A 23,124-nucleotide genomic window follows, 5' to 3' on the forward strand; every position below is an offset into this window, starting at 1 on the left:
TGTGCTAAGCTAATAGAGACGTACCCCAAGAGACTTGTAGCTGTAATTGGAGCAAAAGGTTGCTCTACAAAGTATTGACTTTGGGGGGTGAATACCTACACACACTCCAGATTTCTGTTTTTTTTTTTTTTCCATCTTAATTATTGTTGGTGTCACAATAATAATAATAATAATAATAATAAAAAAAACAATTTGCACCTTTAAAGTTGTAGGCATGTTGTGTAAATCAAATGGTGCTAATCCTCCAAAAATCCATGTTAATTCCAGTTTGTAATGCGACAAAACAGGACAAACACCAAGGGGGATGAATACTTTTGCAAGACACTGGAATCTCCAGTGTCGGCTCTTTGTAATGGCCAGGAAGTTTTCCACCATGGGAGAGTCTTCAGGACAGAAGAACTTCAAATCTTATTAACTTCAAGACAGAGAAAAAAGACAGACTGGTGAGGGTACAACAGATTACTACAATAGTTATTCCATGAAATTGAGTGGTACATGAGGTGATAGTCGACAAAGTGCGTAGCACCGAGTTGGCTCTAAGCCATGTAAGAGATTGAGTGGAATAACTATTTTATTCTATCTACATTCACTGGATTTTGAGAAACGGAGCATTTTTCTTTTTTGCAAATTCGATAAATAAAAACTTTATACAAAACGTCTGACAAAATAATTTCCGCTCAGAATGTAAACAAACCGGCGAAATGACAGTCACCATTTGTGAATAATGCGATAATAATAATTCTTGAAAAATAACCAAAATATATTCTTACCATCAAATACTTTTATTCCATATTTTGTTGCTTTTTTGTATGTTTTGGGGTTTTTGTTTTCGAGTAGAGTTTTTATTTCGTCCTCGTTTGGTTCGGCAACATGCTCCGCCATTTTGTTTTTCTCTACTCACGGGATATGAGCTGATAGCCTAGTAGTAGAGTAGCCAATCAGAGCATGTGATTGCTCATATCCAGAGAATGTGGATAGAATAACATCTGTTATAATGCAAATAATAACTTGATTGGCAAAGCTTCTACAACATTAAATGTAACTCTAAATGGTTAAAAAAGTATTACATGGCATTTTTTTTAAAATTGTAATCAATGTCAAGTCAAATAAGAGGAATAAAACACTTTGGGCCATGCTGTTAGAGGACAATAATGGTCTAACCATCACACCACCCAGTCATTGATTATTTTCCTCTAACTGTACAGCTGGAACATCATGTTTCATTCCACATTTAATGTAGTTAAATTGTTATGAGCTTAAAAATAAACAATGAATGTGTCCACAAATATGGATTCACATCCTGAGTAAAACATTCCATTACTGGCAGTTCATAACATCATTTAAAAAAAAAAAAGACATTAAATTGTTATTTCTAAAAAAGTCACTTTGAACACTTAATGGTCTCAAGAAATCCTCATCATCTCAGAGCTGACACTTGCTCCTGAAGTACCACAGCTAATTCTCAGGTGTTCCTCAAGGCTCCAGTCTACATCCCGCATTCAAGCTGTTAAAGTCATCAGATGGACATGCTAGGCGGGAACGCCGACTATCATGTTGTTCTTGGGGGAGCAGCTTTCAGGCTCCATGGTTATCACCTTCACCGAGTAACCATGAGTCTCAGCAGCCCAGCTGCGGTCCAAGTCAACCAAGCCCATGCAGCGTTTCCCTGGAGACGGAAAAGAGAACGGTCATGAGAGTGCTGTCTAAACATATCCCTCTATCAGCCCACTAGATTATTTACAGAGCCATGTGTAAGGGACTTAAAATATATTATTCAGCCCTCTTAATTAATTAAGTCTAGACATTCATATAATAAATAATCTTGTGATTAATAATCAGTATAATGCATATCAGGTGTGAACCTGCATATAAACATGTCCAATGTATAATATAATTTGATATTTATTTCTACTTAATTTTAAATACGGGGCAGCACGGTGGTGTAGTGGTTAGCGCTGTCGCCTCACAGCAAGAAGGTCCGGGTTCGAGCCCCGTGGCCGGCGAGGGCCTTTCTGTGTGGAGTTTGCATGTTCTCCCCGTGTCCGCGTGGGTTTCCTCTGGGTGCTCCGGTTTCCCCCACAGTCCAAAGACATGCAGGTTAGGTTAACTGGTGACTCTAAATTGACCGTAGGTGTGAATGTGAGTGTGAATGGTTGTCTGTGTCTATGTGTCAGCCCTGTGATGACCTGGCGACTTGTCCAGGGTGTACCCCGCCTTTTGCCCATAGTCAGCTGGGATAGGCTCCAGCTTGCCTGCGACCCTGTAGAACAGGATAAAGCAGCTAGAGATAATGAGATGAATTTTAAATACATTATTTTTTATATTCATATTATTTAATATGATGAGACAGATGGTATGGGCACATCCTGAGAAGAGATGCAGAGCATGTTGGAAGGAGAATGTTGAGGATGGAGCTGCCAGGCCCACAAAAACGAGGAAGGCCAAAGAGGAGATCCATGGATGTGGTGAGAGAGGACATGAAAGTGGCAGGTGTGGTAGAGAAGGATGCAGAAAACAGGGAGCAATGGAGACGAAAGATCCGCTGTGGCGACCCCTAATCAGGAGTGGCCAAAAGAAGAAGAAGATATTGTTTATCCCACCTTTAACACAAAGATGGGAAAATGACAAGTCAAGGACCCTCAAATTGTTAGATTTCTACAGGAACCGTGGCCTTGTTTTGCTTTCGCCTAGACCCTGTCTGTCCTCTCTGTTGAAATACATGCCGATCCTGAGACACCAATGATGCTGACCTCTTCTGCTCTCCATACCTGCCTGATCCATCCTGATGCCCTACGTTTGGTTGGGGTCTCATCTTGTAGGACGGCCCCATATAGACAGTCGAAAGTCGCACTTGGAAGACGGCTTACAGTTTTGCTATAATGGCTGAGGACCACTATTGCCATGATGACTTTAGGACTGCGGTTTTCATGACCAGTTTTGCACTCAAGTTTCCATCAATGAACAGTTTATAACTTCATGTTAAAACAATAATGAATTTCCTGGTTACACAGTTGTACTTTGTGACTATATACGAGACAGTTATAGAAGCGAGTTATTTATAATCACGCTATCTATTATCACCCAGATGAGGATGGGTTCCCCTTTTGAGTCTGGTTCCTCTCAAGGTTTCTTCCTTGTGTCGTCTGAGGGAGATTTTCCTCGCCACCGTCGCCTCAGGCTTGCTCATCAGGGATAAATAAATTAATTAGGGATAAAATTAGCTCATGTTTAAAGCCTTTTTTCTGTAAAGCTGCTTTGCGACAAATGTCTGTTGTTAAAAGCGCTATACAAATAAACTTGACTAGTTCTCAGGTTATATCAAATATGTCTTTCTTGTTTTAGGCTGGCTGTGGATGTCTCAGCCACAAACCAGGCACCATCCATAGAGACGTGTGGATCAGTAGATGACAGATACCAGTTTATCTTGCTCATTATGCTTTGTCAGAAGGAGACTATTACCCCCTTTCTGCCAATGTGAACCAGGTGCTAGTTCTGGTTCAGTGCTGGTTCAACTTGCAAACCTTTTAAGAACCCATCTGAGCCATGCCATTAAGTCATTGTACACGTCTGCTTTCCCCAGTCACTCGCCCTGCTGCTAGCGCTGGTGCTACCACCATTATCCTATCACTCTAACTCCACTAGCGCCAAGCACAACAATGACAATGGTGGACGACATCGTCTCTTTTTTGTTTTCTCCTTTGGATTAGTCAGACTAGACGCTACACTAGCTCTTTTTATTTTTTTAAATAGTGGTCTTTTAACTTTTAGCTGGCCTTGTTAGTCACAACCCCCAGCCTCTGACGTAAGCAGGTCTTGGTTCTAAACCAGCAAAGTTTTGATGCTGTTCTGGAACCTGTTTTCCTGTCCAGGAGCCAGTTCTTTGGCTGTTGAAATGCGAAGAACTGGTTTGAAATTATGCACCAAACCTGAGCTTTCACAACAGAAGGAGGACCTTAGTTGTCTATCAACCAAGGCAGTGAATAGTAAGTAGTAACCATACCCACCAGCTACTTTAATTTGGAAGACCTGTACACCCACTCATTCATGCAGTTATCTCTCTCACGCATACACACACCAGTCTCGAGTTTACAAGGGAAAAAAACCAAACATCCAGTATGAGGCAGTTCTCTGGGTCAGAGAAGAATGGTCAGATTGGTTTGAGTTGACAGGAAAGCTACAGTAACTCAAATAACCACTCTTTACAGCTGTAGAGAGTTGAACCTCAATAGCACATGTTGAACGTTGAGACGAATGGGCTACAACAGCAAAAAAACACATCAGTTTTCACCTCTCTCAGTCATAAATAAGAATCTGAGGCTACAATGGGCACAAGCTAACCAAAACTGGACAGGTGAAAATTGGAAAAGGTCCAGGCTAATGAACTGCCACTCAATGGATGATGTTCTGCCACTCAGCGGATGTTATTAGTGATGGACGAAGGAAGAAATCCATGAAGGGCTTTAAAAAAAGAAAATCTTAAACTGGATCTTTTACTGGAGAGATGCTAAAACAGCGGTCATTGATCCTTTTCCTTAATATTGGTATATGTACAGTTGCAGTCAGAAGTTTACATATATGGACATGAATGTCATAGCAATATTAGGCTTTCAATGGAGCCACTTTGCCAAGCGACTTTGCTGGAAGAATGCCCAAATTGTCATCCTCAGCTGAGAGAAAATTGGTTCAGATAGTTACACAGGGCACATGCTACTGAACTGGAAGCTGCTTGAACATCATCTACAGTCAAACAAGTTATACATCACCATGGACTGAGAGGCTGTTGTCCAAGATCAACACTGCTCCAAAATCAACACCTTCATTCTTGACAAAAGTTTGACCTGACCACATGGACAAAGAAAATGCCTGCTGGAGGAAAGTTCTATGGCCAGATGAGACAAAGATTGGGCTGTTTGGCCACAATGACCAGAGGTACAGAGAAACACTGTACCAACTGTTAAGCATGGTGGTGGTAGCATCATGCTCTGGGGCCGTTTTACTGCCACTGGACCTGGTGCATTGCACAAAGTGGATGGAATAATGATGGAGGAGGACTCTCTCATAATTCTTCAGCATAACCTCAAACCATCAGAAACTTGGATACTATTGGGTGTTCCAATAGGACAATGACCCCAAATATACATTCAAAGCTGGTTGTGGAATGGATAAAGCAGGCCAACATTAAGCTTGAAACAAGTCCTGGCTCCTGAGTGGCGCAAAAGAAAAGTATTTGCCTTATCATCTGGACACTGATAGGTCAAATCCTGATAATGCCACAACCATCCATGCCTGGGAGAAATGCCAAGAATACAAAATAAGCAGCAATTTGAAAAGATGTGGAGGAAGCACATGATAGCCTTCGGCCTACCTAGTTGGTAGCTGATGTCTGATAGGGGAAACCTGTCTGGTGGGAGGGAATTGGCCACCCTACCAAAAATATGTGGACTGTGCTTAAAAGTCAGGACCGTGCCAGGAAACACACAAATTTAACTGAACTCTATCAATTCTACCAAGAAATGAGGTCAAATATCCAACCAGAATTCTGCCAGAAGCTTCTTGATGGCTACAAAAAGCATCTGGTCAAAGTGAAACTTGCTAAGGGGTATTTAACCAAATATTTGGTGTGCTGTATGTATAATTTTGACCCTGTGTTGATTTCAGTAACCCCCAAATAAATTAAAACTTGGGCACCAAATTCTTGTCCCCCCCATTAAGGATGTATGATGTACAATAATCCTACCACAGAAAAAGAAAAGTTCAAACAAATCACTTTGTTTGTCTGAAAGCGCAATATTGCCATGACAGTCATGTTCATGTGTTTAAATTTCTGGCTGCAACTGTAGATACAGGCAATTCTTCAGCAGAGAGGTCAAAATTACGAAATTATTAAGATTGCCTTAACTTGTCAGCTCAGTGATCTTGCTAAAGTATGGAATCCAAGGCAAAATGTACTGAAAACAATATTTAACAAGAGTACTCTGAGAACACAATATCCCCTGCTGGCAACTGGGCCATAACTCTGGGAAAATGTGACTAAATTGAAAGAAATTGCAATATGCGTATTACCAACATATAACAAAGAATTCTGTCAAGTTTTGTGAAATTCCTCCAAAAATTGTGAGAGAAGTTGATTTCAGAAGGTGGGTAGGGGAGAGTGGGGAGGAGTGAGCCGCTTTTTTTATTTTTGGACCCCTAGCCAAAATAAAAGGGCCGAAGTTAAAATGATCCTATGCAAATGAAAGGTATTCAGAGTAGTTGCAACACGAACCAAGTTGTACAACTAATCGTGCAACCATCAGTTCTACAGATGGGAGAAAAAGCCTGTTAATTTTATGGCTCACTCCTCCTGATCTAAGGGAGGTGTGAACCACCCCATGGGGAGGACTGGACCACTGGCTTGAAATCATGAACAAATGACATTTGTCATGAAATACAAACTTTTATTTGAACTGTAACAAATGAAACGTATTAAAAAAAAAACAAATCAGACTGTAAAACTTGTAAAACAGTAAAGATATCAAAAAAATCTAAAATCTTAACATTTTTGTAGTTTGGTGCCATTCTTGCTTCCTCCAGGCCATTTTTTCTAGCATTGTCTACATAGCGTCTGAGGGTAGCACGTGGTATACCGGTTTGCTTTGCAACAGCACGGATACTTTCAGATCCTTCAAGAACACGTTTTGTAGCCCGTAACATGTCAGCAGCTGGCGTTGATCCAAACTTTTCCCTCTTTTTCTTGTACTGGAATGGCATGGTACCTTTTGGGAGTGACTGAAATGCAAGGAAATCCCATCACAATCAAATTAACAGCGTTTCAATTTTGGGTGATAGTTTAGAGAAAATTTGATCTTGATTAACAGGCAATATTGTTGCCCGGAGAGAAGAGATTTAATAATGGTAAGGGTTGGTAGGATTATTGGTAATCTGTGGATTATAGCCTCATACCTTAATTACATGTAAAAGTATTAGTACGGTAATGTATCACCATGACACAAGATTAGTTAAGGGAGGAGTGGGCCTAGGCTCACTCCTCCCATGCACTGTGTGGCTCACTCCTCCCAAAACGACCCGCCATTGCTTCTGATGTCGACCTACATTTGAACGGAAGGATGTGGCCCAGGTTATGTCATCACACAATACCATAGTACATGCCTAATAAACAACAACAACAATGTGATTGTTATCTTGGTTTATTAGACAATAGGATGAAAAAACATGTTAAGTGAAATATTTACTTACTACCTTGAATTTTAGACTTTTGTTCTCCTATTGTGAGCAGGGTGCCAGGCTTCCATCCACTGTGGGTTGAAGTGAGGGGAATTCCCTGGTGACTTCATATGACAAGTTAACTGGGATAAACCCTGGCTAAATTTAGAAAAATTTTAAGTGGTTCACTTCTCCCCATCGCTCACTCCTCCCCACTCTCCCCTACCTTTCCTGGGATGGACGGATGGACAGACAGACATCGCCACAACATAATCCCCTTTCGGCCAGCGGGGGATAAAAACCATCACCCCAATTAGAGCAATGTCGCTTCAGAGAAATCTTGGTTTGAATTTTAAGAAATGAACACTAATTTTCTTCTGACGTAATTCCATTACTGACCTTTCTTTCCTCATAAAAGATTTTGCATTCAGAGTTAAACAGCAAATTTTTCTGTGCTTTTTTAGGGTTAAACGATACTCCATATAGTATTTATATTGAGTACTGCAACTAAAATAATTACCACATTTTGCTGTGAATGTAATTCCGTTACCGAAGAACTACCCATATATGTTTTGTTGCCGTTTGTTCAAATAATACTAATAAAAAAACCTCTCAACTGTTTTTTTTTTTTTTTTTTGATGCAGCCTCATCTGAGGGAAAATTGCACTGAACCATTCCATCTAATGGAAAATATTTCTTTGAAAACATGATTTGAAGCCTTTGAAATTTTCTCCAAACTAATCCATTTGGTTAAAAACATTTAAAAATACATTTAGTAATTGAAAGGATGTTGTGTTTTTCTCCACTACTCAGTCAATAAACCACATTCACTTCTTAGAAGCTGCTGGATTTAAAAGGAACAATGTTTTCATGTCACTATGGAAAATACAGTTACGCTAGAATAGATTTGCTACGTCCAGCACTTTGTGATACACACATCTGCGAGAGGGCGTGAGACATGCTATCAGGGTTAGCACCTATAATCAATCACATTTATCACATTATTTTTCTAGATATCATAATTGTCCATTCCTTTAATCTACCCTCTATTTTGAAATACATTATTATTATTATTATTATTATTATTATTATTATTATTATTATTATTATTATTATCCTCATAAAACTGTTTTATTTGGAGCAATTCTACTTTTCTGAGTAGATCTTGAAAAAAAAAGGCACTTCTGGCTAATTCAGACTAATTCAACTCACTCTCTGGAATTACTCAGAGCTTTTTCCAGCTGCCTTCATCACACAGCAGATTATTACACGGTCTAAATGGCAGGGCATTAAAAAAGGAAAAGAAAAACAGGAGGTAAACACATTGAAAGTTTTGTGAATCTATCAGAGACCGGGAAAGGTCACTGGTTTACAGGAAAGAGCAAACGACTTTAACGAGCAAACATTAGCTTTCTGACTAATAATAATTTCTTCTACAAAATAACACAATGTTCCAGTTCACATGACGTCATATCGAAGTGAACGAGTGTTGCGTAAGACAAACTAAACAGATGCTACGGCATGACAAATACGGTAAAAAAGCTCAGTTAACATCATCTTGTTTTAAGCAAAGACACAGGATTTTGCAGAGGATAAGAGGTAACTTTATGCATTCTGTTTGCTTGGAGGACCTAAAATGGCTGAATGCACATCAAATAAATAAATAAATAAATACAGCTCCAGGGTCGCAGGTTTGATCCTGACCTTAATTTACTCTCCATGTTGAGTTTCGCTGTACATTTTCCATGTGTCCTTGTGGGTTTCCTATGGATTGGCTACGCTAAATTGCCATTAGGTGTGAATGTGTGTGTGTGTGTGTGTGTGAGATGGACCGGTATCTGATCCAGGGTGTATTTCTGCCTTGCACACAGTGTTCCCGGGATAGGTTCCACCACAATCTGTACCAAGATAGAGAGCTTAATGAAAATGAACAAATGAATGAATGAACTGACAATCGAACAAACAAGTAAATGAATGAATGAATAAACAAATAAAAGGTGTGTTTCAGTCCCTGTATGAGGTCAAACATGAATTCTACATGCATTATAACAATAACGTGTTCATTTCTGTTGTGATAATTATGTGTAATTTTTACGTGATTATTGCTGTGTAATTTTGATGTGATGGTTGTTATGCACAATTTCAATCTGATTATTGTGCAATTCTATGTGATTATTGTTGCATAATTTTGATGTGGTTATTGTTTTGTGCTTTTTATATACACACACACTAGCAGGTTACCCGGCGATGCCTGGGTTTTGCAAAATTATGGGTTGCCCCCAGACTTCCGTGTCAAATCTGGTGAAGATCTGTCGAGAAATGGTGATGTTAACCCAAGACAAACAAAAATTCAAACATCCACCACCCCCTGGGGCCCAAATATGGATTTTCTGAGTTCTGCCAAATTGTGTCTCCTGTACCTGCGTGCCAAGTTAAGTGAAGATCTGTCGAGAGTTTGTGTTGATAAATGTAACGTGAAAGGCATTGAGGGCGGGAGTTGGTGGATGTTGTGCCCCCCAGGGACTTCATGCCCGTACATGAATTTTGTTTACATCTGCAAAATTCCGGGTCATCCCCAGACCTACTTGCCAAATTTGCTGAAAATCCATCGAGAAATCGCAGATATATACCGTATGTACTCTCTCTCTAATGCTGTCTGTCGATGACCAACAAAGACTGACTAATCTGTGTGGAAGAAGTCTGAAGTACGACGTCTCCATGATGAACCATCCGCCACTAAGGAGGGCCAGGGGTCAAGATTTAACTCTTTTTGTCCTAGCTGACTTTTCACTGAGACCCAGAACGAAGAGCTTTCAGCGCAGTCCTTTTTATCCTGGGCGACGACCGAGCCGGTATGTAAACTTCGATTTCTTGACATTTACAGATAAGCTCCTTGCAAAGAGTTTAAGTGATACTAGCTTTTGCAAGTTACTAATGTCACTCTCTCGGTGATTGGGTTTGGTGCAATAGGACAAGGACATGCCAAGACAGCTGCTGCTGTTCCCATCACTGCAGTGGTTGGCCGGGGACTTGTACTCTGTAACGTGTCACTGCCCATTTGAGGTGATCCCACAGGGCACCTTAGTTACGTTGCTAAGTGGCCGTTGACTCTGACGAATTCATCTGCCCTTTGACAGGTCTTGTTTTTCGTCCTGCAGGGTGCTTAGCCACCCTCCTCACCAGGAAAACCTGGTAGGGTTGCCGGTTTAGTCGCCTATGACCCAACCATGTACAGGTGGTACTGGATTACATGGTTACCAGTAGAAGGTTTATGACCTGACCTGACTGCGCTAGGTCCGTACAAATGACCAAGAGGCAAATATTTTCCTGTCCGGCCCGACCTAACTCAGTCAATAAGCATTTTATCATATGACCTTTTTTTTTTTTTTAAAGATTTTTTTTGGGCTTTTTTCACCTTTATTGGATAGGACGGTGTAGAGACAGGAAATGAGCAGGAGAGGGAGACGGGGGGGGATCGGGAAATGACCTCGGGTCGGAATCGAACCCGGGTCCCCGGATTTATGGTATGGCGCCTTATCCACCTGAGCCACGACACCCCCATATGACCTTTTTTAACCAACACTTTGGGATTGTGCACACCAAAATTGTTTTCTTCAAAAATACAATCAATATCTCCACCAGTCAAGGCTTCTGTGGCATTTGGTTTGTTGCCTTTTCCATTTTTTTTTCTGAGGTCTCTGCATTTGGACTTCAGGACTTCCCTGGACTTTTTAAAGTCTTTGTCTTTCAGGATGCTTATCTTACTGTTGTTGTTGTGAGGGTAGCGTTGAATACAGTGGTGCTTGAAAGTTTGTGAACCCTTTAGAATTTTCTATATTTCTGCATAAATATGAATTAAAACATCAGATTTTCACACAAGTCCTAAAAGTAGATAAAGAGAACCCAGTTAAACAAATGAGACAAAAATATTATACTTGGTCATTTATTTATTGAGGAAATTGATCCAATATTACATATCTGTGAGTGGTAAAATAATAATAATAATAATAATAATAATATGTTTAATTTATATAGTGCCTTTCTCAAAACCCAAGGTTGCTTTACAATTATAGGAAAACCAAAAAAAAAAGAAAAAAAGTCCACCAAATAAAGGTCAGGATGTCATTCCAATGGTGTAGCAGCCACAGTCCTACCAAAAGGCACATGAAAACAAGTCCCACACCGCCAGCATAGCCGCCGGGCAACATCACTCGGAACACCAAGCCATGGATCCACAAAGTGAGCACAGACGCACCACCATGCAGAGTGCAGGTATGTCCCAAACTGCCTGCACAGCCACCGCAACGCCACTGAGCAACATCGCTTGGAACATCACGCCAAGCATTAAAGCACCACTGCACAGAGAGCTGGACAACCACGATGTTAAAATGAGCAACGAGCTCACTGCAGTCCATAGCGAGGAGCACAGGCATCACCCACGGTGAACCAAGGCCTGGAGGGAACAAACACCCAAGACTGGGTCCGGAGTTACACCACAACTGGCGGACAAAACACTCAAACAAAAACAAACATCAAACTACACAAACACAAAAAGAAAAACAAAAGAGAAAATAAAATACAAATAAAAAGCTCTGGTGAGAAGCAGCAGCCAGAATACGCATGGCGTACTCTCAACCAGAAACAGAAAAATTAAAAGTATGTGAATCTCTAGGATTAACAGTTAATTTGAAGGTGAAATTAGAGTCAGGTGTTTTCAATCAATGGGATGACAATCAGGTGTGAGTGGGCACCCTGTTTTATTTAAAGAACAGGGATCTATCAAAGTCTGATCTTCACAACACGTTTGTGGAAGTGTATCATGGCACGAACAAAGGAGATTTCTGAGGACCTCAGAAAGAGCATTGATGTTGATGCTCATCAAGCTGGAAAAGGTTACAAAGCCATCTCTAAAGAGTTTGGACTCCACCAATCCACAGTCAGACAGACTGTGTACAAATGGAGGAAATTCAAGACCATTGTTACCCTCCCCAGGAGTGGTCGACCAACAAAGATCACTCCAAGAGCAAGGCGTGCAATAGTTGGCAAGGTCACAAAGGACCCCAGGGTAACTTCTAAGCAACTGATGGCCTGTCTCACATTGGCTAATGTTAATGTTCATGAGTCTACCATCAGGAGAACACTGAACAACAATGGTGTGCATGGCAGGGTTGCAAGGAGAAAGCCACTGCTCTCCAAAAAGAACACTGCTGCTCATCTGCAGTTTGCTAAAGATCATGTGGACAAGCCAGAAGGCTATTGGAAAAATGTTTTGTGGATGGATGAGACCAAAATAGAACTTTTTGGTTTAAACAAGAAGCGTTATGTTTGGAGAAAGGAAAACACTGCATTCCAGCATAAGAACCTTATCCCATCTGTGAAACATGGTGGTGGTAGTATCATGGTTTGGGACTGTTTTGCTGCATCTGGGCCAGGATGGCTTGCCATCATTGATGGAACAATGAATTCTGAATTATACCAGCGAATTCTAAAGGAAAATGTCAGGACATCTGTCCATGAACTGAATCTCAAGAGAAGGTGGGTCATGCAGCAAGACAATGACCCTAAGCACACAAGTCGTTCTACCAAAGAATGGTTAAAGAAGAATAAAGTTCATGTTTTGGAATGGCCAAGTCAAAGTCCTGACCTTAATCCAATGGAAATGTTGTGGAAGGACCTGAAGCGAGCAGTTCATGTGAGGAAACCCACCAACATCCCAGAGTTGAAGCTGTTCTGTACGGAGGAATGGGCTAAAATTCCTCCAAGCCGGTGTGCAGGACTGATCAACGATTACCAGAAACGTTTAGTTGCAGTTATTGCTGCACAAAGGGGGTCACACCAGATACTGAAAGCAAAGGTTCACATACTTTTGCCACTCACAGATATGTAATATTGGATCATTTTCCTCAATAAATAAATGAGCAAGTATAATATTTTTGTCTCATTTGTTTAACTGGGTTCTCTTTATCTACTTTTAGGACTTGAGTGAAAATCTGACGATCTTTTAGGTCATATTTATGCAGAAATATAGAAAATTCTAAAGGGTTCACAAACTTTCAACCACCACTGTACTTTACAAAAAGGAAGACAAAGTATCAGGTTCATAGTCTAAATTTCCTTTTTTCTTCGCTTGTACAAAGAACCTACATAGCAAGCTGTCTAGCTCCTTCGAGACGATGACTTATGTCGCTTTCCTCCTTAAATTTAGCAAGAAATCTTTTGAAAACATTCATGTCATACTTGTTTTTTTTTACAGTGTTTTCTTGTTGCTGTCCTTGTATAAACAAATGAATTTCTTTGCTCGAAAGTACCTTTTTTTCATTCTCTTCAACAATTTCAGCTTGTTCGAATAGGTCCGTGTCTGATAAATCATCTGGATAATAAAATTCACTTTCACTATGCTCACTTGTGTTGCTCATTTTTCAAGGTAACAATTCAGAGCAGAATGAAAATGGCAAAAGCAAAGGAAATGGGTCCGGGGCCACATATGGCCTTTTCCAGACCAGATTCAAAAATCGGTATCTGCCCAGTCACATGACTTTTCCCAATGGTTTTATTAAGAGCATGTGCGGGTCCATACGGGTCATATGCTAAATGTATGATATTACACGGTTGCACCAAGATATGAAGTTTATCTTCAAGTGTTGAATATATTCATGAGTGAGTCAAGCGAACAAGTGAAATATTTTTCAACATGAGAAGATAAACTTCATATATTCATGCCACCGTGTAATGTTCTTTATATTATATGGACATCTACTGTATATAATAAGCGGCAAAGTTTGCTTGTTTGTCTTGAGCTAACGTCGCCATTTCTCGATGGATTTCCACCAAATTTTGCAAGTAGGTCCAGGAATGACCCGGAATTTTTCAGATATAAACAAAATTCATGTACAGGCCCCAGGGAGGTCCCTGGGAGGCACAACATCCACCTACCCCCTCCCTCAATGCCTTTCATGGTACATTCATCAACACAAACTCTCAACAGATCTTCACGAAACTTGGCACGTAGGTACAAGAGATAGCCACAATTTGGCAGAACTCAGAAATTTCATATTTGGGCCGCAATGGCTCCCTGGTGGAACCTGGGTGGTGGATGTTTGGATTTTTGTTTGTCTTGGGTTAACATCACCATTTCTCGACGGATCTTCACCAAATTTGACATGGCAGTCTGGGGGCAACCCAGAATTTTGCAAAACCCGGGGATCACCGGGTAGTATATTATAAGGAAATCTAAAAGAGTGCAAGAATTATAGAGGCATCACCCTAGTGTCGATTGTTGGTAAGATACTGGGGAGAATTGTAATTGATAGAATAAGAAACGGAGTTGATAAGGCACTGAGGAAGGAACAGGCAGGTTATAGAAGAGGAAGTGGAACAGTGGATCAAATCTTCATCTTGAAGAATATCTTAGAACAAGTGAATGAATGGCAAGCAACCCTATATATCAACTTTATAGACTTTGAAAGGCTTTCGATTCTATCCATCGTGAAAGCTTGTGGGTAATCAGGTAGAAATATGGAATCCCTGAGAAGATCGTGCGAATAGTGAAATTGTTCTCTGAAGATTTCAAGTGTGCTGTAGAAGATCAGAGGGAAACGGGAGACTGGTTTGACATAAAGACCAGAGTCAAACAAGGCTGTAACATGTCAGGATTTTTGTTCTTGATTGTAATGGACTGGGTAATGAGAAGAACCATCAGTCAAGGTGAGAACAGTATAAGGTGGAAGTTTACATCAAAGCTTGACGATTTGGATTTTGCCGACGACATAGTTCTGCTCTCCTCTACTAAGCAACACATTCAAGAAAAAACTATGATATTAGATGAAGAAGCCAGAAAGGTGGGACTTAAGATAAATCTGGAAAAGACAAAAGTGTTGAGAATAAATGCAAAGAATCAGGAAGAGAACAATTGGTGGGCAGGATATTGAGGAGTTCACATATTTGGGCGCTAAAGTTTGCAAAGAAGGAGGTGGAACGAAGGATCTCAGAAACAGACTTTCAAAAGCAAGAGGGGCATTTGTCAGACTGAAGAGAATTTGGAGCTCTAACAACATCTCTAGAAAAACAAAGTTAAGGCTTTACAAGATGCTTGTGTTGCCCGTCTTGCTGTATGGATGCAAAACATGGACGATGAATAAAGGAGACAAGAGGGTAGCTAACATTTTTAGCAACAAATGCTTGAGAAGGATCTTCTGCATTCGCTGACAAGATCACATATGTATGGATGAGTTATTAGCGCGAGCAAGCATGAAACCACTGAGCGATGAGGTGAAACTTCGCAGATGGAAGATGATTGGCCATATTCTCAGACAAGATCGTGACAATGATTGTAACGTGGCAATGACCTGGGCACTGGAAGGGAAAAGGAAAAAAGGAAGACCAAAATAATTACTGTAGGTAACAGGTAATTATATGAACACATCCAACCCCCCCCTCCCAAAAACAGAATAATTTTAATTTTGAACCAGTTCACCATTTTGACAACGCTAGGAGTGACGTCATCAGACTGAAATATTGAGAAAAATGTCACTCAGATCTGTGATGTATTTCGTATGAAAAATACGAGTTTTTCAACATGAGAAGATAAACTTCATATCTTCAAGTCAATGTGTGATTTTCTTTTTATTATATAGATACAATCACGAACAAAAAGTACCCAAATTTATCAAAACCATTCATCGATTTCCTCACGAGTCACATAGAGAGATTTATGTCATGGTTTTGGTTCTCCATGTCCTGGATGTAGCTCATATGAAAAATACGAGTGGTGAATTTCCCGGTAAAACACACGTGCCCATATAATACACAAAAAAAAACAACAACACACAAGCCCTACAACATATCGGTTTAAGAGACGTCATTTTTACCAAGCAACAATAAGAAAACAGTGAGGGTGATGTAATAAGCAGTTACTCCATTGTTTTCTATTGGTGCACAAAACCAAAGCTCATGAATTCAGAGGTCAGAGTTCACCTCGATAAAGTCGGTGCATAGCGAAAGTTTCGCCGACCAGAAGCAAACTTGTATCTTACACATGCCATGCCCTTTCCCCTTCTGTGAATTGGTTTTTCTGCTGAACAAATTCTATGTTTCGTCTGATTACTGCTTTATCTTAAAAAATAAATAAATAAATAAATAAATAAAAAGTGGACTTGTCAGGTGTCTCCTGTATTACTATAGAAAGCAGTCAAAAGTCATACATGCTATGACTATTCCATTGAGGCAATAACTAACGGCAATCGAAGCGATGTACACAGGTACCTAAGCAAAGGTTGTGACCCCAAATGGTGATACCAAGGAATTTGAAATTACAGCGGGTGTGCTGCAGGGAGATATGGTACTCTCGGCCCTTTTCTTATTGTGATAGTGCTTGATTATGCTCTTTGGAAGGCTATTTGTGGCACAGAACCTGACCTCGGGTTTACATTAACGCCTAGACGCTCTCATAGACACCTGGAAAAGGTAATCACGGACTTGGACTGCGCTGACGATATCACGTTTCTATCTAATGATGTCCAACAGGCACAGACATTGCTTGCTAGCGTTGAGAGTGTAATCACATCGGGCCTGTTCTAAATGACAAGAAGACCAAGGTGATGTCTTGCAGTGTTACATCTCCAGCACCTCTCTCTACAAGCAATGGGACAGTGCTTGATGAAGGAGACAATTTCAAGTATCTAGGTTTGTGGGTTAATTTAACTGAGCAGGCTATCAAAGTCCGCAAGGCACTAGCCTGGCAGGCACTGAATGATATGAGTAAGATCTGGAAATCAAGTGTCTGTCGCGAGCTGAAGCAGAGGCTCTTTGTGGCCAACATCGAGTCTGTCCTCCTGTATGGATGCAAATGCTGGTCCCTTACCTCTACCTTAGAAAGATCTCTTGATGGCTCCTACACTCGAATGTTACATGCGGCTCTGAACATCAGCTGGCAGAGCTATGTACCAAATGAAGATTTAGATGATACCCTCGCCAGAATTTCTGACATGGTGGCCTGGAGGAGACTTGGGCTTGCAGGCCACTGCTTCAGGTACAAGAATCTGCCTGCTGGTGAGCTTGTGTTGTGGGAGCCTCTCTACGGTTGCAGAAGTCGAGACCATCCCCCTGCAACCTTTATCGACACTCTGAATAGGGATGTGGGCGCAGCCAGTACTGCTGAGCTAGGCAACTGCATGGCTGATTGACAGGATTGGGGATGTAGGCGTGCGACTCAGCTGAGGCCGCCATGAATGAGTGATGGTTAAATTGTAGATGTTAGCACTTCTGGTTACATGTCGCAGCACTAACCTTCTGAATCAGTATTTAACTTATAACACAATCCAGTGTTATATCAGTAGTTATAGAGATGTTACAGCAGATCAGCCTAATGCAGCTGTAATAAAAATAAAACAGGTTTTGTACCGACACCAGAGAAGATGCTTTGTGTGTGTGTGTGTGTGTGTGTGTGTGTGTGTGTCTGAAGAGTAGGATAGTGTATCACTCTGGCAGCTGCAAAGGATGAACATGGGAGGCAGGAATGACGGATCATCCAATCTGAACGAGAGCTCTTCAGCGCAATGAGGCAGCAGCACAGTGTGATGGAGAGTCGTCATAGCGGGAGACTAAGTGATGCTGCCTCGCTCTGGCCTGATCTGCTCTTCACTAATATTCTCTCACACACACACTTTATATTGGGTTGAAACTGGGGTTAGAAAAATTCACAGAAAACTAATTCCGTGATGCGACCGTGTTTATTTTAACTGAAATGTGCATGAGCACATCGTTCAGTAGAGAGGGAAGTTAAGACATCGACTAAACCATTTTATTCTATCCATATTCACTGGATATGAGCAATCGTGCGCTTTGATTGGCTACTCTATTACTAGGCTATCAGCTCATACACCATGAGTAGAGAAAAACAAAATGGTGGAGCGTGTTACTGAATCAACCGAGGACAAAATAAAAACTACTCGAAAACAAAACCCCAGAAATTATCAAGTATTTAAAAGAAACAGAAATAGCTAAAAGAATATAGTCCACCCCCCCCCTTCCTCCCAATATCTCCTGTTCCACACTCCAGCCCAGTTGGTGGCAGTAAATACACCTTTAAGTTGATTTGGCAACCGCCAAAAAAAAAAAAAACTAAAGAAAAAGAACAACCCCCCCAAAAAAGGCAACAAAATATGGAATAAAAGTATTTGATGGTAAGAACGTATCTTTTTTTATTTTTCAAGAATTATTATTATTATAGCATTTTTCACAAATTGCTACTGTCATTTTGCCGGTTTGTTTACATTTTAAGTGGAAATTATTTTATTGGACATTTTGTATAAAGTTTTTATTTATCGAATTTGCAAAAAATAAAAATAAAAAATGCTTCATTTCTCAAAATCCAGTGAATGTGGATCGAATAAAACAGTTATTCCACTCAATCTTGTCATACATGGCTTACAGCCGACTTGGTGCTACTCGCCTCATCGGCTATCAGCTCATGTACAACTCGATTTTGTGGAATAACTGTTAAATATTGTTTACAATTTTCCTGTTAATGATATGCTTACAGGTATTGAAATATAAAGGGGGGGGGCTCACTTCTGAACTCTGGCTTCTAAGAGGTGTAATTATGGCACATACACAAAGCAGAGAAGCATCTCAGAGTGCACAAGGGACATTCCACCAAACAGGTGCCATTTGCTTGTTGTACCACTCCCAAATTAAACTTAATTTGTTATATTTTTTCAACACTGATTATAATAACACAACTATTCAAAATGTGTATTGGTCAACCTCAGGCTACGTTACAAGGTTTGGAAGTCAAAGATGGCTACATTTTTTTCAGTCCTGTTACCAAAACTCTGAAAGTAACAGCACTGAGTTTTTAGCCTAAGATTAGCTAATACATGGAATTAAGCCACATGGCGTCATCGCTAATAGCATGACCACACTTAGCACATTCTAGTGATTTACCAAAAATCTGTATTTTTAAAATAAACAAATATCATCTAAGAAATAATTTAAGTAACAGGACAGTATGTTGACATTGACCTTATCAGTCAAAGTTAAAAAATCATCAAATATACAGAAAAGTAAATGAGAGAACTAACTTTTGGTCTTCCCATGGCCTTCTGAAGACACAACTGATGTAACTTCCTGTTGAGCATGTGATTTATGGAATGTTCCAAATTTGTCAGATGGGGTAATATGTTTGGGTAACAGGACTGAGTGAAAACCCAGGGACATGATTAAAATGTGTATTTTAGCTAAGATATTGTGGATTTCTTATGAAAAAAATATATTTAAACCATGGACAGGATATGGAGTCACACAACAGTGCAAAAGAAATACTGTTTCTGAAGGATTTTAATCATAATATTTCATAGTTAAGTATGAAGTTAGAGTGCGGGGACAGGTAACACATGCTATTTTTCAGTGTTTTAGGTAGTTTTTATTAATCCTTACAATTATATATTTTAAATTTGAAAATCAGATCAATGTGAAGGACATTCTGCGTAATAAGGAAATGTATTTTAAAGTACATTTTTATGTGCATTTATACATATAATTTTCTAGGGATGGAAATGGCACCGATTCGGTGGAATGGCTCACAACAGGCTGAAACTTGAGGCGGATGGGGTACAACAGCAGAAGACAACACTGGCCCTGTGTCCAAAATCGCTCACTCGTTCACTCCTCCCTACTCACTTTATAGGGAATTACTATATTGAGGACTATAGACCCCTTCGCAGTAAACATCATTCATACGTAAGCGGAAATTGCGCGCGCAGCCTGGACCCAAAAAAAGACTCAGAAATGCCTAGTTGTTGTGTTGTCGGGTATCAGAATCGTAGCAGTGATGGGGTTAAAATGTTCAGAATTCCAGCAGGATCTCACCCATTCCAAAAAAAATCACCGACGTCTATGGCTACAAGCCATCAAACGTGTAGACTGGGATGAAAGCACCATCAAAAATGCGCGGGTTTGCAGCGCCCACTTCATCACAGGTAAGATCAGGCTATTTATTAAATCTTTCTTTTTTTATTCTTTCTAGTCTTCGTTTATTGATGTAGCAAAATACTTTGGTAACGTTTGTCTGATTAGCTGGGTCATAGTTACACAATGTAATGAATATTGTTAGCATGTTAACTTAGCTTTGCATGCAATTTTGTTTGTAGGAGAGGTCTCGCTTGACTCAAGCAGTCCAGATTTTGTGCCATCATTATTTGTGTATGCCGAAAATCACAATTTTAAAGCAAGGATAGAAAGGTAAAATTGTGTGCCCTCACTCTAAATGCCAACTTACGTTGACTGCTCTAACCTAGCTCCCACCCCGTTCAGTTTCATTTCTGCTCTCTGCCTCTCGCTTTTTACGCAGCTCTGATTTCTCTTAGCTGCACTCTTTACACTATCATTCCTTTCATGCCATTACCTCCTGCAAATTGCTGTTTAGTGTTGGTATTTGCTGTTGTAGCTAAAGCCACATTGCCATCACATCACTGGCATAATTTGATTAAAACAAAATGAATATGAATGTCCCATTGTTAATCGAGTTGTACATGCCCGCACATAACATAATCATATGCGTCTAAAGACTTGTAGGCACGAAGTTTTTCGTGGGTGTACACTGAAGTCTTGTCAATAAGGTACGAGTATATATCTGGCCATTGTATACCAGGGAACTTACTAACATCGTCCGTCCACTCTTTAATTAAATATGGATCCGGTAGGCGATGTCCACTTGTTAGAGTTAACTTATTTATGTAGCATTCTCGATCTTGTAACGACAATTGTTTGGGATAATCTGACAGCTCATGATGCCGGTCTATGGGCAGCGCCATTGTTTCTGGGTCCAGGCTGCGCGCGCATCCTGGCAACGGTCGGTTTGTTTACAAACATGCGAAGGGGACTATATTGTGAGCTCATTGGTAAAATGAAAAAAAAAAAAAAACACTTTCGGACACTACTCCGTCGCGCTGCTATTTACGTCATTACTGTCGCACAATTAAAACGTGCCAGATCAGGCGGCTGGTCGGTTTTCAAAATAATAAATACATGCATGTGTTTTTTGTGATAAATCCAGATTATACTGAGCGTATTTCCCACATTAATAAACACAAAGTACCTGCATCTTTCAGTTTTTTTAAATCAAGGCTGAATATTTTCTTCTTTGCCGCTGCCTTTTATTAAATCAAATTTGAGACTTTTAATTCGATTTCTTTCAGCACGACCGCAATGCATGATGGGGATATATTGCTTTGGTTAGTGACCGTTGGTTGTACACTACTTTTCATGATGCATTGTGGGATACTTTGAGTGCACTATATAGGGGGTACCGTAAATAATCCTCACTAAGGTTTCGGACAGCACTACAAAATGGCGTCCCCACTATATAGTGCCCTATATAGTGAATAGGGAGTGATTTCGGACACAGGGTGGGTTTCTCTCCTTTCAACCAAAAGCAGGAATCCGAATCGCCTGGTCTTTGTCAAATTTTTAACTGTCCACTTTCAGACAGCCTGTTCCCACTGTCGCTTCTGATTCATCATCTTAGCTGACAGAAGTGGAACCTAATTTATTCTTCTGCACATCCACCTTATGGACTGACATGTTATCCATTTTTAGATGCTTTTCTGCTCACCACAGATATAAAGAGTGGTTATTTGAGTTAAATCTCGCCTTCCTGTCAACTTGAACCAGTCATCCTCATCTGACCTTTCTCAACAACACCACATTTCCAGTCACAGAACAGAACTGCTGCTCATGAGACTTTTTATTATTATAACCCTGCTCTGAAGGGGGGTTGGGGGGGGAATACTGTTTTTTTTTTTTTTTAACCTCTGTCCGTCCATCCGTCTGAAACACCCTTTTTCTCAGAAACCACAAATCATAGCCACTTGGTACCAATCTTCAGCTTGGGGTTCTATACCTTGTATACGGTTTTCAGGTCTGTCACACATCGACTTCCTGTTTACTGACTGAATGTATTTACAAAACATATAGGGTGGATTCTGATGCTATTTCAAGAAGCAAAATGCTATTTCAAAATGAGAGTTTACCAGGATGCTATTTGAAATCCCTGGGGAGAGACACTGCTCTTTACTTACTTGTTTCAGGGTTCATTATTTGTTGAAGTCAGCATTCATAATAAGTGTCCTATTCCTTTGATTGCTTGCATTCTGATATAAGCGAGAGAGGGGGGGATACTGTTTTTTTTTTACCTCTGTCTGTCCATCCGTCCATCCAAAACACCCTTTTTCTCAGCAACCACAAATCATAGCCACTTGGTACCAAACTTCAGCTTGGGGTTCTATACCGTGTATACCATTTTCAGGTCTGTCGCACATCAACTCCCTGTTTACCGACTGAATGTATTTATGAAACATGCAGGATGGATTTACAAAATTTTCATAACACTTTTCTCAGCAACTACAAATCACAACTGCTTGATATTTGGTACTGAGCTTCAGCTTGGGGTTCTATACCGTGTATACCATTTTCAGGTCTGTCGCACATCAACTCCCTGTTTACCGACTGAATGTATTTATGAAACATGCAGGATGGATTTACAAAATTTTCATAACACTTTTCTCAGCAACTACAAATCACAACTGCTTGATATTTGGTACTGAGCTTCAGCTTGGGGTTCTATACCGTGTATACCATTTTCAGGTCTGTCGCACATCAACTCCCTGTTTACCGACTGAATGTATTTATGAAACATGCAGGATGGATTTACAAAATTTTCATAACACTTTTCTCAGCAACTACAAATCACAACTGCTTGATATTTGGTACCAAACTTCAGCTTGGGGTTCTATACCGTGTATATCGTTTTCAGGTCTGTCACACATTGACTTCCTGTTTACCAACTGAATGCATTTACGAAACATACAATCGGGTGGATTTTGACGTTGTTTCAAGAAGCAAAATGCGATTTAAAAATGACAG

The 23,124-nt window shown here is 40.2% G+C and overlaps 1 protein-coding gene across 2 annotated transcripts in view; it reads right to left on the minus strand.

Moving 5' to 3' along the window:
- Positions 1-445: 445 nt before the first annotated feature.
- The window catches only part of gstcd (glutathione S-transferase, C-terminal domain containing), a 444,339-nt gene continuing 421,660 nt past the window's right edge, over positions 446-23,124 (minus strand). For both annotated transcript variants that reach the window (XM_060926471.1, XM_060926470.1), the window contains exon 12: positions 446-1,666. In XM_060926471.1, coding sequence (XP_060782454.1) covers positions 1,530-1,666 — 137 coding nt within the window. In that variant the 3' untranslated portion in view covers positions 446-1,529. The remainder of the gene's footprint in view (positions 1,667-23,124) is intronic.

The sequence above is a fragment of the Neoarius graeffei genome, chromosome 7, assembly GCF_027579695.1.
Source record: "Neoarius graeffei isolate fNeoGra1 chromosome 7, fNeoGra1.pri, whole genome shotgun sequence".
NCBI lineage: Eukaryota > Metazoa > Chordata > Actinopteri > Siluriformes > Ariidae > Neoarius > Neoarius graeffei.